This window comes from Capricornis sumatraensis, chromosome 3, assembly GCF_032405125.1.
Source record: "Capricornis sumatraensis isolate serow.1 chromosome 3, serow.2, whole genome shotgun sequence".
Classification (NCBI taxonomy): domain Eukaryota; kingdom Metazoa; phylum Chordata; class Mammalia; order Artiodactyla; family Bovidae; genus Capricornis; species Capricornis sumatraensis.
In genome coordinates, this window is record NC_091071.1 from 9,397,384 (window position 1) to 9,420,052 (window position 22,669).

Genomic DNA, 22,669 nt, shown 5'->3' on the forward strand with positions numbered 1-22,669 from the left:
TCCCCCGGGCGTCCAGGCCAACCCCCCTGCAGTCACACTTGGTGTCTTCATTTCCACAAGGCCTGCTGACTCGACATGGGCAACATAGTGCAGATCGGTGTCTTTCTCTTCGTCACTGCTGTCTCCCTGTAGTCAAAGCCGTTCCCAAAGCAGCCAGCTTTCAGTCTCACTGAAAACTTACGATGGAGCTTGTCACTGTTTGTGCTCCGGGGCCTCCCTCTGTGCTGCGAGTGAGTCCCGCAGCCCCTGATCCCGGCCGGCCCACCTTCCTGCTCGCTCACTCGGTGGCAGCTGTAAGGACCACCTGCTTGTTCTTTGCTTTTGTCAGGCCGTGCCCTCCTCAGACCGCTGCACTGTCAGCACTCTTGTTTCTGGAATGCTCTTCCCGCAGAGGTGTGGTGCCTGCCTTTGATCTCGGTGTACATGTGTCTTCTTTGGAGTTGTCTTCACCGGCTGCTCATCTGACATAAACCACGAAGCACACCCTATGTCATCATGCTTTAATTTTTTTTAAAGGACTAATGGCTGCCTTTTTCCTTCTACTATAATACAGTTTGTACAACAGCCCACATCCTGTATGTCTCGGCTGTTCCTAGAACAGTGCTTGGTGCCTGAGCAGATGACCAACAAATAGTGAATGGACCAGTGTCATTAAAAACTACTGAGAAATTACTGAGCCTTTCAGTCATATAGTATACATGGGGCCTCACTGAATTATAACACTGCAAAGATCAAAGGAAGCCCAGAAGTGCCACAGAGAATCACGAGGACACGGGGCTTTTCTCAGTTTTGTGAAAGAAACCATGTGAGTTTTACACAAAAAGTTGAAGTCTCCTGGGTGCAGATTCTTGCTCCTCCCCTGGTTTCCGAGAGTGGCTTATGGCTCTGGCTTCTACAGACTCAGGAAACCAGCTTTTAGGAGTAGTTCAGTGGCAACTACAAACTTAGTCCATTTAATTGTTTGCTGTTTTCGGAATCCGTGTACTTCAGTTTTACTTACATGGTTTAGCTCCCTGAGACTCTGAATGCCTTGAGGAAAAGTCAGAGTTTAAGTTTTTCCCCCTCATATCCTTGATTGCCCAACATGAATATTTGGGTAGCTTAAAGAAAATTTACCTCTGTGTGCATCTGGTCAGAAATCCGCTAAGGAACAATGAAGAATCTACGCTTTAAAAATCACTATATTTCCAAGCCATTTAGCGAAAGAAGATTGTGAACGTTATCATTAGAGATGCCACCACGGTATTGTCCTAATTCATAGACATAGTTGGCATAGATAATGGGCATCTACATGAACAGCCTTAAACTTTAGCCTCTAGGACGTTTAGTTCTAGAAATCGAACCTGGTCTGTAAGAAACAGCCAATCCTAGTAGAGCATTGGTGCTCGCTAGTAAGCTGACTTTTCCCTCATGGAAGAAGAAAGCTGTGCGTGTGGTAGTATAGTCACAGAAAGAAAAATGGGCCAGTAGGAAATACAGAGCTAAGAAAATAGATAAAGAGTTTGTGTGAGATGGCGGGGGAGGAAGGAGGTTTCAGAGGGAGTGGATATATTTATACTGAAGGCTGAGTTGAGTTGCTGTAGGGCAGAAACCAGCGCAACATTGTAAAGCAGTTATCCTCCAATTAAAAAGTTTAAAAACAGAAAAGAGTTTATATATTGTTAAATTACAAACAACAAAATTCTGCTCCTGGCCTGTACTTCAACTTTAGAGAGAGAGACACCAGCGGAATTGTTGCTTTCTTCAAGGCTCCTGGCAAGGAAAGAGGAAAACTTAAGACTGTTGATCATATCAAACCCAAGTCCTGAAAGTTATACTGCAGATCGGCACCTATGAACCCCTGTGTGTCTGGTGCTGAGAACTCAGCCCCACAGAAGACAGTGAATGCTTCCCCCCTCCCCAAGGATTCGATAATAGATTAGGGTGATACGCATAGCAAAGCAACAAGTAAATAGTGTAGTATACTAGAAAGTGTTAAGTGTTCAGGAAAAAATTAGGCAAAATTAAGCAGAATGACTAGGGAGACGGAAAGGTTACTTAATATAGAGGAGACCTTGTTCATGATGAGATGAATGCTAATGCACTTGACCTTCCCCCTTTCTGTAACTTGTGCTGTTTCGTAGCTCCAACAATTTGGTTCTTTTTTATTTTATAGGAAGTTTTTTTAGAATTAAGTTTGTGTCCTTTATTGTTATATTTAGCAGAGTAACTATAATAAATATCACTCCCAGGTGTGAGTGTGAAAGCCTTTACCATGTTTTCAGAGGTAATATTTCTTTAAACAGCTCTGATCTAAATTACACTGTATTTGGGTTTTCAAATACACACTCCTGGGACTTCACTGCTGGTCCAGTGGTTAAGACTCTTCAGCTCCCAATGCAGGGGTCCCAAGTTTGATCCCTGGTCAGGGAACTAGATCCCACATGCTGCAACTAAGACCTGGTGCAGCCAAATAAATGAATAAATATTAAAAAACAAAAACACAAATACACACTCCTTACTTAGACTATCGGGATCCTACAATATAGTAGAACCGTTCAGATTTGGTACTGATGAAATGAAGGAAGGAGTTAGGGCAGAAGGCGTTTGAATTTGAGAGGAAAGTCAAAGTGAGAGTCAGAGAAATACAGATTCTTCAAGAAGGCACTCTTTTTTTCAACCGTCAGATTATAAAATATTTAAATGTAACACACAGAATACAAGGGACACCTGTAAATGCCAATATTTTGTAAATTGATTCTTTCTTGTTACACCTCTGTTTGGATGTGGCTTTAAAGTTGAATTAGTAATTACATTTTTACATTTTAAAGTTTCAGTGCTGCGCCTATTCAGAAACAGAATAGTAAGATACATTCCCATGTTCCTGTTTTTGTACTCAGTGATTGTTAAGGTTATTTTAAAGATGCTTTTTAAGAAGTTGACATGTCCTTTATTATGGATTTAAAAAAAAATATGATTTCAACGACAATTTAGTCTCCAGTCTTCTGAATTGCTTTTCTTTCATAAAGCTGAAGCCTTAGGGAGCACCGAAGCTAAGGCTGTACCTTACCAGAAATTTGAAGCACACCCTAATGACCTCTACGTGGAAGGACTGCCAGAAAACATTCCTTTTAGAAGTCCCTCGTGGTATGGGATCCCAAGGCTGGAAAAAATTATTCAAGTGGGCAATCGAATTAAATTTGTTATCAAAAGGTAGGATTATAATTTACAGAAACATATTTAATGTTGTCTTTAAGAAAAGTTAATTTCATATAAATGGGTTTTCCCCCCTCCCAGTTGGATTTTACTCCCCGTATTTAAAACTGAGGTATTACATTTAGATTCGGTTTTCAAGCAGGTGTCTCTGTAGTACCAGGTACCAGATATACCAGATTGGATCCAACAGAAACTCCGTCCTTGGGAGGCTTGTTGCATCGATCAATACTGAAAAGCGCCAGCTTTGGGAAAGAGGGCCAGGGCAGCATGCAGAGGGTTCATTTGTGCACAGAGGATGCAAGAAAGGGGGTTCAAATGAAGGAAATAGCCTAAGTAGGTCAGGGCAGGGAGGTGTCAGGTCCCCTTTCATATTCAGATAACCACACAGTCTGTGTGGAAGGGAGTGATGCCCTTGAGGGCATGGTACACTGAGATGGCCCTGGGGAGGAAGCCTAGCTGTACGTCCTATACAGTCAGTGAAGGGTTGAAGGGGTTTTAACGCTGATTCCTCTTAAAACAGTTTGAACTGGCTCTTAAAAGGGTCGGTCTGGCTTGAGTTGGGAAGGTAGCAGAATGGGTAATTTGAGGGCAGAGTATGGGAGTGGAAGGCCCATTTAATACAAAAGAACTGTCCTTGAGGTAGACTTTGCTTGCTGACTGGGGTTGCGCGTTTGTGGATCTGTTTGTTGGGACAAGCCTCAGGGTGACAACGCCAGATGCACCTCCCTGCGCTGTTGTCTAGCCCACCTGAAGGGCAGAAGCCCGAGGTTGACCTGGGGTCGGGCCAAACACAGCTGTTTCGCCACAAGTTAGCCTAAAATGCCTTTGAGGACGTAGAGGTGGTCCCACCTGAATCTTTATAAATTGCTATTTTCAAACTAATCTAAAGTCACCAAGATGATTTTTCATTCACTGCAAATGAAGGTAGAGTGAACCATATGTGAAGTAAAGGCGGTCTTAAATGCTCTCATCCTGATACCAATTGTATTTTTACAGACCAGAGCTTTTGACGCACAGCACTACTGAAGTTACTCAGCCCAGAACGAATACACCAGGTAAGAAAGTTGTGAGATCCTTTTTAAAAGCTTGTAAATCAAATAGTTTCTAAGCTTTCATTAAACTTTTAATGCCATAGGATTGCTCTTTTCTCCCTTCCACTCAAAAAAAATGTTTCTTGAAAGATCAACACAGGCACTCCTTGTTTTATCAAGATGAACCTAGCAGTTTGGGACAAACTTGAGCTTGAATTTAGACCCATGGTGTTCAGTAGAAATAGAACGTGTCACAGATGCAAGCCATGTATGTCATGTAGAATTTGTACGTGGTACATTGGTTTACGTTTTTCATTTCACTTATTTACATCCTTTGTTTGAGTCTCTGGTGTATATTGTATACTTCCAGCACATCCCAGTTCAGGTGACCACATTTCAAGTGCACAACTGCCCACACGTGCCTGACGGGCCAGGCCACGAGATTTAGTCCTTCATCTTTTCACGAGGACCTTGGTTTTAAAACGGCAGATACCGTGATTGCAGCAGCTGCGCTGACATCCTGCCCAACAGAAAAGAGCTTTAAAAGTCTCTGTCTCAGTTATCAGAACGGTTTTGTTTTCTTTATCTGAGGTATATAACTGTGCCTTTCTTTCTTTCTGATGTTTTTATTTTCCATTCCATAATGTCAGATAAAATGACCATGACGTGTAGGTCTGCGTATTAGGTTCTGTAGGTTCTGCAACCTTAGGAACTTCTGTTCCTAAGAACCAATAATGGGTTCTTCTGAGTTTTTGTTGTTAAATCTTTTCCCATTCCTTCTTTTTCTTTCTTTTGTTTTTGTAGTTAATCATTCTTGTAAATGCTAAGGTGAACTGCTGTCCAAAGTGGGTTATTTGTCAAGTACTGATTCTTGAGTTTTAGGTCCCTGGGTGCAACTGGTGAAAGTCATCAGTATGTTAAACAGATGGTATAATCTTTTTGTGTTCATCACGGCATGAGAAGTATTTGGAAAAAAACTATACTAGGGAAACAGGCCATCCTGTGCCCAGAATTCTGCCGGGGAGAAGAGGTAATGCTTAATTTCTCAGGTTGAATGCAGCTTCCTCAGTCCAGCAAGCTCTTCAGAATGCACTTGACTTAGGCAAAGAAACAAGATATCGGTGACAGATTGGAGACTGGATGTGACAGAGACTTTACTAAGCAACGTAATGCAAGCAAAAATATTCCCAAAGGTAGAGCTGTGGTATGCGTTAGTCTGAATGTGATGGAACTCTATGTGTGTGTCTTCATTTCTCAAGACAGACCTCAAGTTCAAGCTTGTGATTATTGTGATGCCTGATTTTATTAGGAGCATTTCTCATAGTGACTGTGAACTGAGGGTGTTGATCATGTATCATCGGAACAGCCTGTAGGCAGCACAGACGTTACTCTGAGGATTACGTAATAGTTTTAGCAGTACTTGATCTGCTGTTTTCTGGCACAGACAGTTACAGGCCTTGTATCTGAGGACACTCCATTCTCCCAGTCATTAACAGAACTTGGCCTTCGGCCATTCGTAGACCTTGGAAAGAATCAAAGCTTGTCCTTCTTCATTCCTACAAAATGGTATTTGGTCTGCCCGTGCCCTGGGTGTTAGTCTTGCCAGGCTAATTCCGGTCCTTGAGTACCTGCCAGAAGCATTGTGTTAGTCGTTGCCGTCAGACTCCTGCCTGACTCTTAGGTGACAGTTGCGTGCTGAAACACGTGGCCGGGCACTTGGTTCTCAGTCTGGGAAAAGGGAGAGGTCTCGTGCGAGAAAGCTGTGGACCTAGCCAGGTAATTGAGCTTTGCAGGGGAAGAGAGAGAAGGCAGTTGGTTCCTGTGTGGAGTGGTGCAGAGATCTGTTTGTATTAGCATAGAAATACCAGAGAAGGAAGTGCAGGGTGAGGCAGAAGGGGAGCGACGAGTTGTCAGATGCCCTTGACCTTGGAGAAGGCAGACTCTGCTGACTGGTATAGTAGTATTCCGACTTGCTTCATACCAGACTGACTTTGTCTAGTTGAATGGCTGAGTTACCGTATTAAACCCTTGAGATGCTAGGTTTTGTTTTAAAGAAAAGGTTTTAAAGTACTTTATTGGTAAAAGTAAAGGAAAAGAAGGAGTTTCTGAGGCTCCCAACCTTGAGCAGTATTTTTAGAACTTCTCCAACGTTTCCTGCCACCTCACCCACAGACACGGATGACTTTTGCTCCTGGGACGATTCGTGCACTCTCTGCCCTTTTCTCTAAATTAACTCTGTCTCACCCTCCTTCCTCATCCAACACCTCCAAGCATCCTCCACGGTCCCCAAGATCTCCTCTATCCTCTGCATCCTCACCTCCACCAAACAAGCTCCGATAATCTGTCCAAGTGATAACCCTACCTGTCTTTTCTAATAGCTTATTTTTTCTTTATTTTTATGTTGTATTTAAAGGGATATGGTTGTCTTACAAATAAAGGGTAAGGAAATCAGATGTAAATAGTGCTCAGTGACACCTCCCTAATCACTTTATCATTCATTTCTTGCTGTGATGAGTGAAGTTTTCCTTTGTGTAAATCTGTAGGCGTACATGTGTTCAATAAAACAAGGAATGCCAGTTTAGAAAAGCGAATACAATTGAAGCTCTAGTTGAACCTGGTACAGGAGGCCTGGGTCCTTATACAGGTGGTCCTCCTACTCCTGAGAGGGTTCTTCGATGTACCTCCAAGGAGGAGTGTTTAAAAACTATTCATTCTAAATGCTTCTGAACAGGTTCTTCTTTATCTACATTGTGCACTTAAATTGGAACTCTGTCTTCCTGAACTTCTTGACAAGTGCAGAAAGTCATTCTTTTCCTTATGAACAGAAGCTTTTGCTCTTAAGAGAAGTTGTATGAAGAGTGTCCCTAGATATACACCTGAAACTGTTACAGTGTAATATGCTGATTATATCTCAGGTTTTAAAAAATGGCATCACTGGAAAGAAGAGCATCCAATCTGATTTTGTGTCAGCACCCATAAGGGACATGGTTAATTAGATTGATTTTTGCTTTCTAGTCAAAGAAGATTGGAATGTCAGAATAACCAAGCTACGGAAGCAAGTGGAAGAGATTTTTAATTTGAAATTTGGTAAGTAAAACATAGTCTTAGTTTTATAATGTTAAGGAAAGGCAGTGTTCTGAATGAACATTTTAGCAGTTCAGGACCTAAAGAGGGAAGGTCTCAGAAACTGGGTTTGACTTTCTTTCTGCTCTGACATTGGCTGCTTAAACTGAGCAAGTTACCTTCTGTCCCCTGGACTCCCGATTTCTCATGTATCAGAGCGGGAGAGTGTGGGAGGTCTCGGGAGGGACCTCAGACCCACTGTCTGTACCTGTAACCTGGCTGACACCATGTGACACATGGGTTTGATCATCTGTTTCAACGTAGATTTGTTGACAATGGTTTCCTGGAATGCTGTCTTGAGGATTCTGACAAGGCTCAGCAAGTGTTTCAGTTGATTGGGTATGTCTCATGGAGAAGGAAGGAAGGAGTAGAGTGATCCCAGTATTCCCGGGACATTGCCCATCATTGTCTTAATATCTGGTGTTAACGTTTGTGTCCTGGATCAGGAACCTTCAGTACACTTGACCAGTCTGCTCAGGTGCATTTTCTTGTGCACCGCTTACCTTCGGCATGTGGGATCGTAGTTCCTTGACCAGGGGTCAAACCCAGGCCCTCAGCAGTGAAAGCCTCTGGACCACCAAAGAATTCCCTCTTATCTTTTAACAAGATGCTGGGTTCAAGGGCTAGGTACTTGCCATATGGCTGTAGTTCATTTCCTCCCAGAGTACAGAGACAATTTTGATTGTCCTGTGGGGATAGTTAATTGTCCTGTCCTTTGAAGTGTTAAAAGGTTCCTTTTGTTTTTTTAGGCTTGTTCTTCAGTTTTCCCCAATGTACTAAGTAAGATGCCTACAATGTTAAGTGGAAATTGCTGGATTGTTGGGAACTTTGGCCCAATGTATTTGAGCATGCACAGATGTCAGCTACACTTACTGTGCTGATCACTTGAGAATATATGCAAATAGCAAGTCATTAGGCCATGCACTTGAAACTAACATACTGTTATATGTTCATTGTATCACAGTTTAAAAATAGGTATAATAAAAGCATAAAGAGAGACTGCTGTCAGACAAAAGTAAAAGATCATCTATAAAATTTTACCTTTCGTAAGTTATGTTCTCTTGCACTTTCAGCTCAAGCTCTTGGACTCACAGAGGCGGTAAAAGTACCATACCCGGTGTTTGAATCAAACCCCGAGTTCCTTTATGTAGAAGGCTTGCCAGAAGGAATTCCCTTTCGAAGCCCTACCTGGTTTGGAATTCCAAGACTGGAAAGGATTGTCCGTGGAAGTAATAAAATCAAGTTTGTTGTTAAAAAGTAAGTTCTCTTGGCCATTGCAATCCTTTCTGGAATTTAGGCAATTAAGTTGTACTTCTATTGAAAGTCTTCTCTAACTTCAGGTTATGGCTAAGCTTTTGAGGTCCATGATAGGAAGTGTAGCATGAGCCTCGGACCTCACCTTGTCCATTGCTGCTGTTCTTTAGCCTGCACTTGATTTTTTTTAATAACCTCAGACATGCAGATGACACCACCCTTACGGCAGAAAGTGAAGAGGAACTAAAAAGCCTCTTGATGAAAGTGAAAGAGGAGAGTGAAAAAGTTGGCTTAAAGCTCAACATTCAGAAAATGAAGATCATGGCATCCAGTCCCATCACTTCATGGGAAATAGATGGGGAAACAGTGTCAGACTTTAGTTTTTTGGGCTCCAGAATCACTGCAGATGGTGACTACAGCCATGAAATTAAAAGACGCTTACTCCTTGGAAGGAAAGCTGTGATCAACCTAGACAACATATTCAAAAGCAGAGGCATTTCTTTGCCGACTAAGGTCCGTCTAGTCAAGGCTATCGTTTTTCCAGTAGTCATGTATGGATGTGAGAGTTGGGCTGTGAAGAAGGCTGAGCACCGAAGAATTAATGCGTTTGAACTATGGTGTTGGAGAAGACTCTTGAGGGTCCTTTGGACTGCAAGGAGATCCAACCAGTGCATTCTGAAGGAGATCAACCCTGGGATTTCTTTGGAAGGAATGATGCTGAAGCTGAAGCTCCAGTACTTTGGCCACCTCATGCGAAGAGTTGACTCATTGGAAAAGACTCTGATGCTGGGAGGGATTGGGGGCAGGAGGAGAAGGGGACAACCGAGGATGAGATGGCTGGATGGCATCACTGACTCGATGGACGTGAATCTGAGTGAACTCCGGAGTTGGTGATGGACAGGGAGGCCTGGTGTGCTGCGATTCATGGGGTCGCAGAGTCGGACATGACTGAGCGACTGAATTGAACTGAACTGAGCTGATTTTTTTTCCCCCTTGATTTTCTTCATATGTACAAGGAGAGCTGTACTTGCCCCACAGCGGTGGTGCTGACATTTGCTGAGAGATGCTATGATGCTATAAGAATCTTATCCATAGATACTTGAAGAAAGAAAGAAAGTGCTGATTTTTAATGTGCTCTGTTTATTCCTGGTTAAACTTACGGGCAACTGAATTTCAACAATTAAGTTTCTCGTTTATATGTCTTCAAAATTTCAGGAGCTGAAGAAACTAAACCTGTTAGTTTTCATTTTCATGAAAGTGAAAGTCGCTCAGTCGTGTCCGACCCTTTGCCACACTATGGACTGTACAGTCCATGGAATTCTCCAGGCCAGAACACTGGAGTGAGTAGTCTTTCCCTCCTCCAGGGGATCTTCCCAACCCAGGAATCACACTGGGGTCTCCTGCATTACAGGCATATTCTTTACCAGCTGAGCTATCATGAAAGAAGTCATTTACTCTTCCTAAAATCTTTTAGCAGCTAGTTGTGGGAAGGAAAAGTGAATTTTTTTTTGTGCACAATGATAGAGATTATTTTTGCCTTACAGAGTTATTTTGTGGTCACCTTCATTTAAAAAAAAAAATTGGTCATCACACGTTTTACTAGCTATGAAGACCGATATTATACTGGCCACTGTAACATTTCTTGGTTTTCTCTCTAGACCTGAACTAGTTATTTCCTACTTGCCTCCTGGAATGGCTAGTAAAATTAACACTAAAGGTAAGAGATTATGTATACCCTTATTACACTTCAGTGTGGCAGAAATTTGTGTGGGGGGGTGGCTTTTGATTTGGTTTTGAGCTTTTTAAGATATTTAATGCCTGCCCCCCACAAAGTGAACATTTCATTGGCAGTTTCATATTGCAGTCATCTTTCATTCATGTGTCCACAGCTTTGTTGAGACTCATGTGGAGTATTATACCATCAGTTTAACTCTTCAGGTTTCTGTGAATAGAGCCAAACTGAATTTCAGTACTCTGCTTTTATAGAGCACTTCCTTATGGATTTTTTACAATATCCAAAAGAAATGGTATATGCTTACTTTACAGCTTTGCAGTCCCCGAAAAGGCCACGAAGCCCCGGGAGTAATTCGAAAGTTCCTGAAATTGAGGTCACTGTGGAAGGTGAGGTTGCTCTGCGGCCCGTTTCTGTCCACAGTCCAATTCACTGATTACAGCTGTTGCCTCTTCACTCTAGTGTTGACATTTTTAGGGAAACGGGCCTTCACAAAACTTGTTTCAGGTGTGGAAAGCTAACCTGTGGTAAGTCCAGAGTTCTAAATGTTTTTAATCAAGTTTCAAGTAGAGGAAATTTCTCCTCAGCCTCGCCACTACTTGTTATTTCCTGCTTTTAGATAATATCCATCCTAATGCGTGTCCGTTCCTTTTTATTGCTGAGCAGTATTCCATTGTGTGGATGTGTACCGCATTTTGTTTATTTATTCATCACCTGATGGACATCTGGGTTGTACTGCTTTTTGGCTATTTATGAGTAATGCCACTCTGAGTATTCATGTACAAGGACAGTGGTGGGTTAATGAAAAGCTCTTTTGACCTGCCTTCAGGGTGATGGGGTGGAGAGATCAAGCTTCTCCAGAAATACCTTGCTTTTATCACTATGCCATTTAAAAAAGCTTTGGTTTTTATTCAGTAGCTTGAAGTAATTAAAGATTAGAGTGTTGAGTCTTCATAGTTTTTTGAATTCTGAGGCCATAGTCAGGCTTTTAGTGGGAGACAACTCAGAACCCATAGCATTGTCTCTGTGTTTTTCTTAGAATTCAAAGAAAAGATATGTCAAAAATAGCTAGAGAATCCAAAGGAGAGCTTCACAGTGTAGATGAAAGACTTGTATCTAAAGTTGTGTTTATGTTCAGAGGCTAACAGAAAAACCTAAAGGCAACCATAAGTGTGCAGTGTCTTCAAAAGGCTGTGATGAGTCATGAAGTGAACTGAAAGTTCCTCATACCAGCCAGGAAGCTAGATACGTTCGGGGGGGAAATGCCTCGTTGTAGGGATGGAAGTAGGAAAACGGACAGAGGTCTGTAGAACTCACCGCCAGTGGCCTTTTCCTTTGCAGACTGCTCATGTCCTCACTGGACTCAACTTTTCCAGCACAGGTTGGCCTTCAAGAGCAGGTTGTACAGAAGTCACTAGCAGGTGATTGATTGTGTGTGCTGACTATGTTTTTTGTTTGTTTGTTTTTTTATTCTTCTTTAGGCCCTAATAACAGCAATCCTCAAACCTCAGCCGTTCGAACCCCTACCCAGACGAATGGTTCTAATGTTCCCTTCAAGCCTCGAGGGAGAGAGTTTTCCTTTGGTAAATATATACTTCATTTTTCTTTATTTCATTACTTCAAATAAAAGGAATTAGTAAAATACTGTATTTCAGTAGCTGCACTGTTTTTTAAAGGCGAAGACTACAGAGCCAGATTGAGTTCAAATCTGGCACTAGTACTTATGATTCCATGACCTCGAGCAAGCTGCTTAACCTCTCTGTGCCTCCGTTTCCTTGGCTGTAGATGGGGATAACGTTATTTCTGGTTCCATAGGGTGATTTTTAAGATGATAAATACAGATCGTCTAAAGGGTAGAGCTGTGTCTGCAGAGTAGATACTATAATTGTTGGGGGGGGCGGTATTTTGGTCTTTGTTTATTTTGTTAATTTGTAGCTGACATATTAGTAATATACTAAGTTAAAATTAAGTTAGTTGTTCAGTTGCGTCTGACTGTTTGTGGCCCCATGGGCTATAGCCCATCAGGCTCCTCCGTCCATGGACCTTTCTGGGTCTCCAGCATTGCAGACAGACTCTTTACCGTCTGAGCCACCAGGGAACCCCAGTAATATAATAGAACAGTTAAATAATGCATCAGGATTAGAATAGTTACCAAGACATGACTGTGTTAAAAACCTGTGTGTTTTTTATTTTGCGCTGAGTAAAGATGCACAAGAAAAGATGAAGAAGTTCCTAACCTTTCTGCGTTATTTTTTTTTTTTTCATGCAGAGGCCTGGAATGCCAAAATCACAGACCTAAAACAGAAAGTTGAAAATCTTTTCAATGAAAAATGTGGTAAGTTTATTTTGAAGTATTATTGTTATTAAAATATGGGATAGCTTTTTTATAAAACAGAAAAATGTGATCAGTGTAAAAATGTTCAACATTTAACTTATCATCAGATGTTTGTGGGCTTTGCAGGCATGAATTTGATCGTTTTTCCCACATTTCTTCAAGAAATTGAAGACATGTTTCTAAAATTAAAATTCATGTGATTCTTTTAAAGAATAGTTTTAGTAACTGCAAAATGTAGTTTGAATGCTTTTTTTTTTAAGGTTTAATTTTTCAAAAAATTATGTATATGAGAAACAATAAGTGTGTTTTGTTTTTTTTAGGTGAAGCTCTTGGCCTTAAACAAGCTGTGAAAGTGCCGTTTGCGTTATTTGAGTCTTTCCCAGAAGACTTTTATGTGGAAGGCTTACCCGAGGGTGTGCCATTCCGACGACCGTCTACTTTTGGCATTCCAAGGCTGGAGAAGATACTCAGAAACAAAGCCAAAATTAAGTTCATCATTAAAAAGTAAGGAAATAAGATGAAACGAGCTTGCCCCCTGAGTTGGTACAGTTTGACTCTGGGAGATGGCATGTGGATTCAGCTTTGGGGCCCTAGAGTCAGAGAAGCTCTTTGAGCTATACTTTTATATATATTTAAAAATTTTTGTAAGTGGTCAAAAGAGGGAAGGAGGGCTGTGACTTACCAGAGGGATAACAACTTGATTTTGCGAAATCTCCTTATAGTCTATATTTTTACTGGTTGATAACGGCTGGAACCTTAAGTGGAGGTTCAGTGTTCTAAAGCTTTTTTATTTCTCCAATTTACAGAATAGTTTAAATCTCTCTTCTGTTTGCTTGGGATCTGTGAATTATGCCAGCACAGCTGAAGCAGATGAAAGTAACTGGAGTTAATAAAATATGTGTCAGTGTCCAGGAATTGTTCAAAATTAGTTGAAAGGAATTTTAGGATTTATTTATTTATTAATGGCCACCCTCTGTACTTTCAGCCAGGTCTCTAGAGGCTAAGACCCTGCCTCTGCTTCCTCAGAGAGACAGACTGTTTAATTTTTACTTTTTGGCCTTGCCCTGAGGCATGTGGGATCTTAGTTCCTTACCCAGGGATCAAACCTACATTCCTTTATGGGAAGCCTGTTATTGAAGTCTTAACCAGTCCCTCCAGGGAAGACCCAAGAGAGACAGACTCTTGGTGCTTGACTTTTCACAGCCTGTCTTTATATTTCCATGCTGCTTGCATGCGGGGCTCTTGTGTTTCCTTCTCAAGTCTAGCATTGCATCTTTCCAGGATATATTGAAACCATAGGAAGAAGCTCTTTAAACTAAACAGGGCTTGGTGGGTGTTAGAATCGCAGGGATAGCTAGTCTTGTTGTGTGTGTTCCTTTAGATGTCCATGTTATTTCTGTTGCTGCTAAGAATGTGTGTGTATATAAAGTTACTAGCTTTTTCAGTGTCTTACTTGTTTAATTTTTAGTGTTTTACTATTGGAATACTGACACACATGCTTTTTCTCTTGTTTTTAGGCCAGAAATGTTTGAGACTGCAATTAAGGAAAGCACCTCCTCATCTAAGAGCCCTCCTAGTAAGCATTTTGCTACAGAAAACACTTTGTCAGACACTTACTTTGCAGCAGTAGTTTTAAAAATTATTGCAAGAGTAGCTGTTGAAATAAAACCTGGAAAGTACATTCAAAATTGGGGTTGTGTCTAGTTTATGGTTTTTAAGTTTTTTAGTAACTTAAAGATCTCTACATGTCTGATGCTCTACCAAGCAGCATGAGGAAGACAAAAAATGAAAAACATCTTTCAGGAAGCCCAATGTCACAGAACAAGAAAACATGTCATGAGGAACAAAGTTGGCTTAAAATATGGTCTTTTATAGTCTGTATTGTAAGCGTTAGGGAAGATTTAATTACGTTTTGTGTATGTTTTTAATCTGAGGTTTCCGTTTTCAGGAAAAATCAATTCATCACCCAGTGTTAATACTACTGCATCAGGTGTTGAAGACCTTAACATCATTCAGGTGACAATTCCAGGTATGATCTCTCTGCCTCAATTATAGCTTGTTAGGGCTTCATGGAGATTGAATATACTGCACATTGTCTGTTGTTCCCCTAGCCCCTGCAGAAATTATTGGCCAGATACATCACCATGTCAGTTTATCTCTATAAACAGTGCTTGGCAATTATTTGATTCAACATGAGCTAAAACCTGTATGCTACCCAGATGCCTAGTGTGTTTAAAAAATTTTTATGAAACGGCAAACAAAACTCTTTATAACTGGAATGATGTTGTTGCATTTTCAGTTTAGTGCTGTTATTAAATTGTTTGGTTAAATCGTTTCAATCTTGATTGCTTTTTAAAAAAACATTCCCATAACATAACATTACATAGAGCACCTAAAAATGTATCTGGTCTTAAAATGGCATTGTTAAGTTACAGCTTTCTCTTAACCTTTTCAGACGATGATAATGAAAGACTATCAAAGGTTGAAAAAGCTCGACAGCTAAGAGAGCAAGTTAATGACCTCTTCAGTCGGAAATTTGGTAAGCTTTGCATTTGTGCATGGCTTTCCAGGTGTCTCAGCATCTGCCTGCCAATCAGGAGACGCAGGTTCCATCTCCGGGTTGGGAAGATCCCCTGGAGGTGGAAATGGCCACCCACTTCAATATTCTTGCCTGGGAAATCCCATGAACAGAGGAGCCTGGTGACTCCTATAGTCCGTAGGGTTGCAAAGAGTCAGACGTGACTGAGCATGGATGCAGGCTTTTGCATAATACAGCTTGCAATAAGCCAGGAAATCTTTGACTCAGTTAGATCTTAAAACTGAATTATGCTCAAGTAGTTGTCATCTGTGCTTCTGTAAACCCTCACTAAGGTGGACTCTGCTTTTATGCCATTTGTCTCACTATAGGTGAAGCCATTGGGATGGGTTTCCCCGTGAAGGTTCCCTACAGGAAAATCACAATTAACCCTGGCTGTGTGGTGGTTGATGGCATGCCCCCCGGAGTGTCATTCAAAGCCCCCAGCTATCTGGAAATCAGCTCCATGAGAAGGATCTTAGATTCTGCTGAGTTCATTAAATTCACAGTCATTAGGTACGTGAGAGTGACTTGCTTGGTCATAGGAATGAACCTGCAGATGACTGAGGCCGAGTCATCGTCCAAAATGTGATCCTCTGTAGTAAGTTTACTGTGCGATGAAATGAACTAATACAGTCCTTCAGTTACAGTGAGGCTCTTTCGTGCCTGTGCTGACTGTTCCTTCTCTGGTTTTAAGGCAAGGTGTTGTTAGCACACTGTGACCTGTGGACCAGCTCCAGCCCGCCACATGTTTTTATTTTTATGTATTGTTAAAACCCAGTCACTCCTGCTTGTTTACATATTGTCTGTGGCTGCCTTCATATTGCAGTGATAAAATTAAGTAGCTGGAACAGAGACACTGTGCTCTGGAAATATTTATGTCTGGCCCTATACAGGAAAATGTTGCCAGCCCTTGCCTGTGAGGCATCTTCCCGGGCTTCAGGTCAGACCAAGGATCCAATGCTAAGCCACTTCTGTTTCCTTGTCTGTCCAGTGAGATGGTAGTTGTTCCCTTTGAGAGTGTGAGCTGCTTATCCACAGAGTAGGAATGGTTGCCACACCTGCACACTCACAGCACTGTGCAGATTCCATTTGTTGATATGTGCTTGTCACAGTAAGTGCCACACACGTCCCCTTTGCCATCACCCAAGTAGAAATTCCCAGGGCCCTTCCCGCTTCTCTTCCACCTCCCCCAAACTTCAGGTTCCCGCTGTCTGCTTAGGACCAACACTCAGAAATAGTTAATGTCTTATCCTCCCAAAGCTTCTTCTCATTTCACTAAAATTACTCTAATTTCCTATTATTTATTTATTTGTATGTATGTGTGTGTGTGTGTGGAAAACGTGGTCGTGGTTGTTTTTTTTTTTTCAGTGTATTCATTTTTAATTGAAGGATAGTTGCTTTACAATATGGGGTTGGTTTCTGCCATACATCAGCATGAATCTGCCATAGGTATACGTGTCCCCTCCCACGTGCACCCCCCATCCCACCCCTCTAGGTTGTCCCAGAGCCCCTGAGCTCCCTGAGTCATACAGCAAGTTCCCACTGGTTGTCTCGTTCACACGTGGTCATGAATACGTCTCCATGCTCCTCTGCCTGATCGTCCCTCCCCTCCTTCCGCTTCACTCTTCCTCCTCCCCAGAGCTTCGCTGTGGTTAGATATACCCATTCATTGTCCAATTCCCACTGTCTGCTTAGGACCGACACTCAGAAATAGCCAATACAGTACTCTCCCAAAGCCTTTTCTCATTTTACTAGAATTACTCTATTTCCCTTACTTTGTTCCTATTTTTTCCCCATATCTTTGGTGTAGCGTTTTCTAATGGTTACTTGCCTGTCTATAGGTTTCAAAGTAGAAGATTCAATGATAGTGCACAGCTTTTGTGTTTCTAGCACATACGTAACATGGGCTAAATGTTAGTTGAGTAAAAATATACATGTAAATTCTTGTAGAGTGAAAAAAACACTTGTACCATCTGTTTCTCTCTTCAGACCATTTCCAGGACTTGTGATTAATAACCGTGAGTATTTCTGGATGTCTTTTTTTTTTTTTTCCTTCTCTGGGATGTGAGAAAAGGGGATGGGTGGGTTTATGCAGGTCTGCGTGTACACTTCGAGGCGTAATCCAGCAGTAATCATTCAAAGTCGTCGTTTTAGCCCTCAATATAAAGCACCACAGGTCACTTTGTGGATGTGATATTGGGCAAGTTGTTTCGCTTTTTAAAATCTGTTTACTTACTTGTATAATCAAATAGAAATGATACTTGCACCCATTTTGGCCATTTTAGAGCATTTTAAATGACACATTGTATGTCAAGCCTCTAACGCAGCGCCTAGCAAGCTCCTTACTGTGTGAATATGAAGTTCTAATACAGCACTGCTGGGCCCATGTGCTTACGTCTGACTCAAGAAATCACAGCAGAGCAGCCTGCAAAGCCTAAAATATTTACTCATTGCCTCTTTGTGATGAGGCTTGTTGACTCCTGATCTACAGTATGTGTTCAGTAAGCACAATCTATATTTATTCCTGTTTTCACCATTACTACTTTCACTATTATTTTCTGATTACCGGGCTAGAAAAGGCAAGTCTTCCAACGTAATTTGGCGGCTTCTGTTAATATTGAGGCATTGTGTCTGGCAGTCACTGGGCTCTCAGATAATCTTGCACAAACAAGTGTAAGTGTTTTTCCAGTTCCCTGATATTCCTGTCATTTTAAACAGGTTTTGTGTGTGTGTGTTTTTTGGTGTGAAACAAGTATGCTAATATGTTTTATGTTCTTCTATTACCTTTCTTGTTAAAAATTTTCCAAAGTGACAGTTATCCTTAATTGATACACCATTAGCATTTTAGTCATTTTTCCGGCTGGTATTGTCTCGGCTCTTTAACATCCATCTATATTGAGCGTTCTGTTCTGTATTTGCTGGGAAAGTGTTCAGGAGTTTTCAGTGACCGCTGCACAGCTGAGCCCTGTGAGTTGTCCGTTCCCCGCCTGAGCTGAGAGCCACGCGGCTGTTGGGCCTGTCCCGCTGCCCCGTGGGCTTCACGCGGTCGATGCTCTTTGTCTGCCTTGCCTTTAGCATCACGGATTTGGTCTTGTCTCTTCTGCTTCCCAGTTTAGAGTTTCATTTTATCCTAAAATGTATTTATTTGCTTGTTCCCCCAAGCCACTAGTTCTTTTTCAATAGATTCTGTTTTTATTATTCTCTCTATCTTGGCCAAGTGTGTCAGTATCTGGGGGTGTCAATAATGAATGAAAGGAAATCTTGCTTCATAGATTTTTCAGTCGTCTTCCGCATTCAGCTTTAATTAACACCAGAGATCTTTAAACGTCCAACCCCATGATAAGGTGTGGGGTTTTTGTTTTGTCTTGTTTTTTGGAAAACTTTTTTGATTGCAATTCATCTCTCTTCTATGTAACTTTTAATTTCAAAAGACATTGTGTTTTATGACTCCTTGCCCCTTTCCCGTATGTGTAAAGTGTTCAGTTTTGTTCTTTTCCTTGTGTGGTAATAATTTACAGAAATTTATGTTAATTACCGTGAGTTAGTTACTTGGTTGGGACCTACCACAACTTCTAATCTTTGTTCCCTCCTTCTCATAAGGAAAATAGGGTCTCTTATAGCAGAGTTGGAGCATCAGGTTAGAGAATGTATGCAAAAATGCTTTACAAATGTAGCAGTGTGTCATTATTACTTAGATGAATCTGCTTTCTTTTCAGAGTTGGTTGATCAGAATGAGTCAGAAGGCCCAGTGATCCAAGGTAAATTAAGCAGGGTGAAACATGGAAATATTCCTGCTGACGCAGTAGACCAGATCACATCAATGGTGTGGCCTCACGTGCTAATGTGTACCCAACTCTAAGGAAAGTTAATTCCACAGCGCACATGTCCGCATGTATGCACACACTCGAGCACACGCAGATTTGGTTTCTTTGACTCCTTTGTCTGAAAGCCTGTGTGGGTCACACATAGGTCATCACTGAGAACTGGACCGCGTGCCATTGGCTCCACCTCCCCATGTCAAGCTCAAGCTCAAGCTCAGGAACCTGAGACCAGTGGCGTTGAGTGTGGTTGTGTGATGAGAAGGTTGTCTTAACTTGGTGCCTTATGCCCTTCATTTCTAATGGTTGCTGTAAGCCAGACTGTTGGCTGAAAATTCCTTGGAAGCAAGTGTTTGTTTAGGCCTGCTGTGTGATTCACTGGAAGTAATGAAAGACTTTCATTAAAAGAGATCCTGCAGAAGGAAGGGGGAAAAGACATAAAGAACCTCCTACTTTCCTGTTGGACCTGTGTTAAGATTGTTATTGATTGTGTAAGATAGCAGGTTTTCAGGAAAGCAGATTTTTGACAGTCCAGTTGAGTAACCCTGCTTTTAATTCCCCAAATTTGTAGCTATTGTTTCATCCTAGATGGGGGCTTTGTGTATGTCTAGAGAGCTTCCTCCCTCTAGGCTTTTTACATAACTGAAGGCGACTTTTGATTAGTGTGTTAATAAAATCTTCGTGTGTTTCTCTTCAGAATCAGCTGAGCCAACCCAATTGGAGGTTCCTGCAACCGAAGGTAAAAATGGTAGCCTGGTTGTCAAAATTTGAAGTGCCAAAGACGAAGAATTAATTGTAGTTTAGAAGCTCTTCACCTGGAAACACATGGTGGTTTTGTTCCTTGGTTTCTGGGTCAAGTGGGTTTGTAGTTTATGCCCAGAAGCATTGTATTTAGAGATGAGTTACAGGTTCTTTTCTTCCATTTTCCCCAAATGACCCTTAATGAATTCTGAAATTGTTGAATGAATGCTTTGTAACCTAGATTCAGCTAGTGTGGGTCCTTTACATGCATAATTAATAAGGCGTTTGTGACCTTGAAAATCTAAGTAACAAAATTCAGAACTTGACTGCTGGAGAAGAGTCTCTAGTTGTACTGGTTTTTAGTATCCTGTCGAGTTGTAATGAATAGTTTGGTATGACTAGCTGTATAATCAAGTAAATCTGTATTCATAGTGCAGTTAATCGGTTCCCTTTTGTTTTTCTTGATAGAAATAAAGGAGACTGATGGAAACTCCCAAATCAAGCAAGAACCAGACCCTACGTGGTAGAACTCTTCCTTCCCAGGGTAAATCAGCTTCTCTGTCCAGGACACCATGTAGTGTCTGGGAGAGCCTCCTTGCATATCAGTAAGCTGAAGTGTTTTCCTTGCTTCAGCCATAAACGGTGGCCCACCTTCGGGGCACGTGAGGACCAAGTGTAAGCATACTGGGTGGTCTGAGCTAGCGGGCTCAAGCATGGAGAGTTTCCTTGGATCAACGCATGTCTATCAGGCAAAGATGTTAAAGCACTTGGCCTCCAAAGTGTTTTGTTTCTGATCTGTAGGTTAATTCTTGTCCTTGCCATTGGATGCACTGCAAGTCAATGTCACCAGACTGACTCTCCCCTAATCACTGCAACAGTATTTGCAGAGTCTGGCTGAGCTGTACAACCATTGTGTATCCTGGTATGATTTGGCCTGATGCAGTCATTCCAAACACCTTAAACCTTTCCAGGAGGGGCGTTCCTAGACCATCAGTCAGTGAGACTTGGTGTTCATGTCGAGCTGGACCTCACTCAGCCCCAGCATTGACTGTTTTCATGATAGTTAGAGGGTACAGTTATCTCTCACCTGTAGCTGACCCTCTGGTTTTTTTTATATGGAGACTTTTTTGGTCATGGAGTGGGCCGTGTACCTCCAGTCCCTGGACTGATGTGGTAATTAAGTTGTGATATTAGTGAAAATCATAAATTCCTATAATCAGATTAACCTGTTTTCTCACTTGTCTGTTTTCTCTCCTGTTTTAGCTTAAAGTATCAGTGGGTGAGAAGAGCTTTTCGGACCTGTTACTGCCCCAGGCTGTGTAATATACTTGTATAACAGAAATACCTTCTATACAAACCTTTTTTTCTACTTTTAGATAGAAATGTCTACTTTTTCAGCAGTTCTGTGAATTGAATTAAAGAGCAGAGTGACTGTAGATTTGGAATGGCTGGTTTCCTTGGGAATGTATTATAAGGATTTTACAGCAGTGCTGGAAAAAACGACAGGGAAAATAACAGGGGTGGAGCTCACCAGATTTTTTTACATATTCAGCAGAGCCTTCAGCGATGGTGTTTGTTTTTCAATCAAGTGAAGATATCTCCTACTGGAACATCTCAGCTTCGGCAGTGAAGAAAACCCCTGTGATATAGTTCAGCTCTTTAGTTTTTCTATTGGAGAAAATCATTTAAATGATCCTTTTGTTCACGGCTCTCCTTAATGACTGAGTGAACAGTTAGTATCTGTATATTTGACTAAACCTTTTCCTAAGCTCTCTATCATGGTTCATATGTTTTTTATCATCATTAAAACACAACCATCAGGATCAGCTAACAGCCAGTAAGAGGTCGGTAATCTCCGCGTGTGGCTTATAGATGGAAAACAGAGAACCTCTTCCATCCACATCTACTTTTCATCCAAATAAAATGCATGGCGTACCAGAAGTTTAAGGTCAGGTATGAGTGTTGGGGCGAGCTGAACGACACTAGAGCCTCACTGCCATGAGCCCAGTCGTGGTGTGGAATTCTTTGGAACACCACCCCAGCTCGGCTCAGAACTTGGGGAGGGGGGGTTTCGTTGCCTTCATTACTCTGCGGTTGAACCGGTGACACTGAGGCCCAGTGTGGGCAGTGAGGGGTCAGTCAGCTGACCAGGCACCCTCTGACATTCTGCGCCATTTGTAGGAGAATCTTACGTGTGTTGAGATTTCACCAACAGTAAGAGATGTAAAATACCAGCTATACGAAAAGCTAGAGTATGTGATGGCATAGAGTTTTCATTAGCTTTATCACAATATTCACAATGGAGAATTATATTACATGGTAGCAGAAATAGGCATTTTTATGTGTTGCTTATATTTTACCTCAAATTAAATTGTAGATATAGGGTAATAAATAAAATCCATCCATGCCTTTCACACACTAATTCATTTCTTTCTAAGGTGTTTTCATGACTGTTGGGAAACCTGGGGCGGCTCGGCGGTAGGCGGATTGTGAGGTGAGGTCATGTCGCCGCTGTCCAGTGGCTCTGTGCCTCATCAGGACACCCCTGCCGGGGGTGAGTCTGAGACCGCTGTGCCTCTGGTCTGAGCTGGGGCTGGAGCCCCCACCTGTTTGTTTGTGACCTGCCAACGGCATGCGATGTTTGAGGTCAATCCCTCCCAGGATGGAGCCTGTCCGTGAGCCCCTCCCACATAAAACTCTGGCTCCAGGTCCTTTCTGTCTCTCCACATCACCTTCTGTCTCTCTGTGACCCTTACCCGTGTGACCTCAGGGAAAGCCAAACCGACTTGTTGACAGACTTAGCAGCCGGCCACCCGGAGGAGTCAGCTGCTCTAGTAGACCCCTGGGGTTACTTTCAGGTGT

General features: G+C 41.8%; 1 protein-coding gene across 1 annotated transcript in view; it reads left to right on the forward strand.

Moving 5' to 3' along the window:
- Positions 1-22,196, forward strand: part of GTF2I (general transcription factor IIi) — an 82,400-nt gene extending 60,204 nt beyond the window's left edge. The window contains exons 18-35 of the mRNA XM_068968176.1: positions 3,009-3,192; positions 4,192-4,250; positions 7,242-7,313; positions 8,423-8,606; positions 10,262-10,320; positions 10,650-10,724; positions 11,817-11,918; positions 12,605-12,670; positions 12,991-13,174; positions 14,188-14,246; positions 14,619-14,699; positions 15,126-15,209; positions 15,578-15,761; positions 17,238-17,266; positions 18,965-19,006; positions 19,764-19,805; positions 20,276-20,351; positions 21,071-22,196. Coding sequence (XP_068824277.1) covers positions 3,009-3,192; positions 4,192-4,250; positions 7,242-7,313; positions 8,423-8,606; positions 10,262-10,320; positions 10,650-10,724; positions 11,817-11,918; positions 12,605-12,670; positions 12,991-13,174; positions 14,188-14,246; positions 14,619-14,699; positions 15,126-15,209; positions 15,578-15,761; positions 17,238-17,266; positions 18,965-19,006; positions 19,764-19,805; positions 20,276-20,334 — 1,565 coding nt within the window. The 3' untranslated portion in view covers positions 20,335-20,351; positions 21,071-22,196. The remainder of the gene's footprint in view (positions 1-3,008; positions 3,193-4,191; positions 4,251-7,241; positions 7,314-8,422; positions 8,607-10,261; positions 10,321-10,649; positions 10,725-11,816; positions 11,919-12,604; positions 12,671-12,990; positions 13,175-14,187; positions 14,247-14,618; positions 14,700-15,125; positions 15,210-15,577; positions 15,762-17,237; positions 17,267-18,964; positions 19,007-19,763; positions 19,806-20,275; positions 20,352-21,070) is intronic.
- The last annotated feature ends 473 nt before the right edge of the window (positions 22,197-22,669 follow it).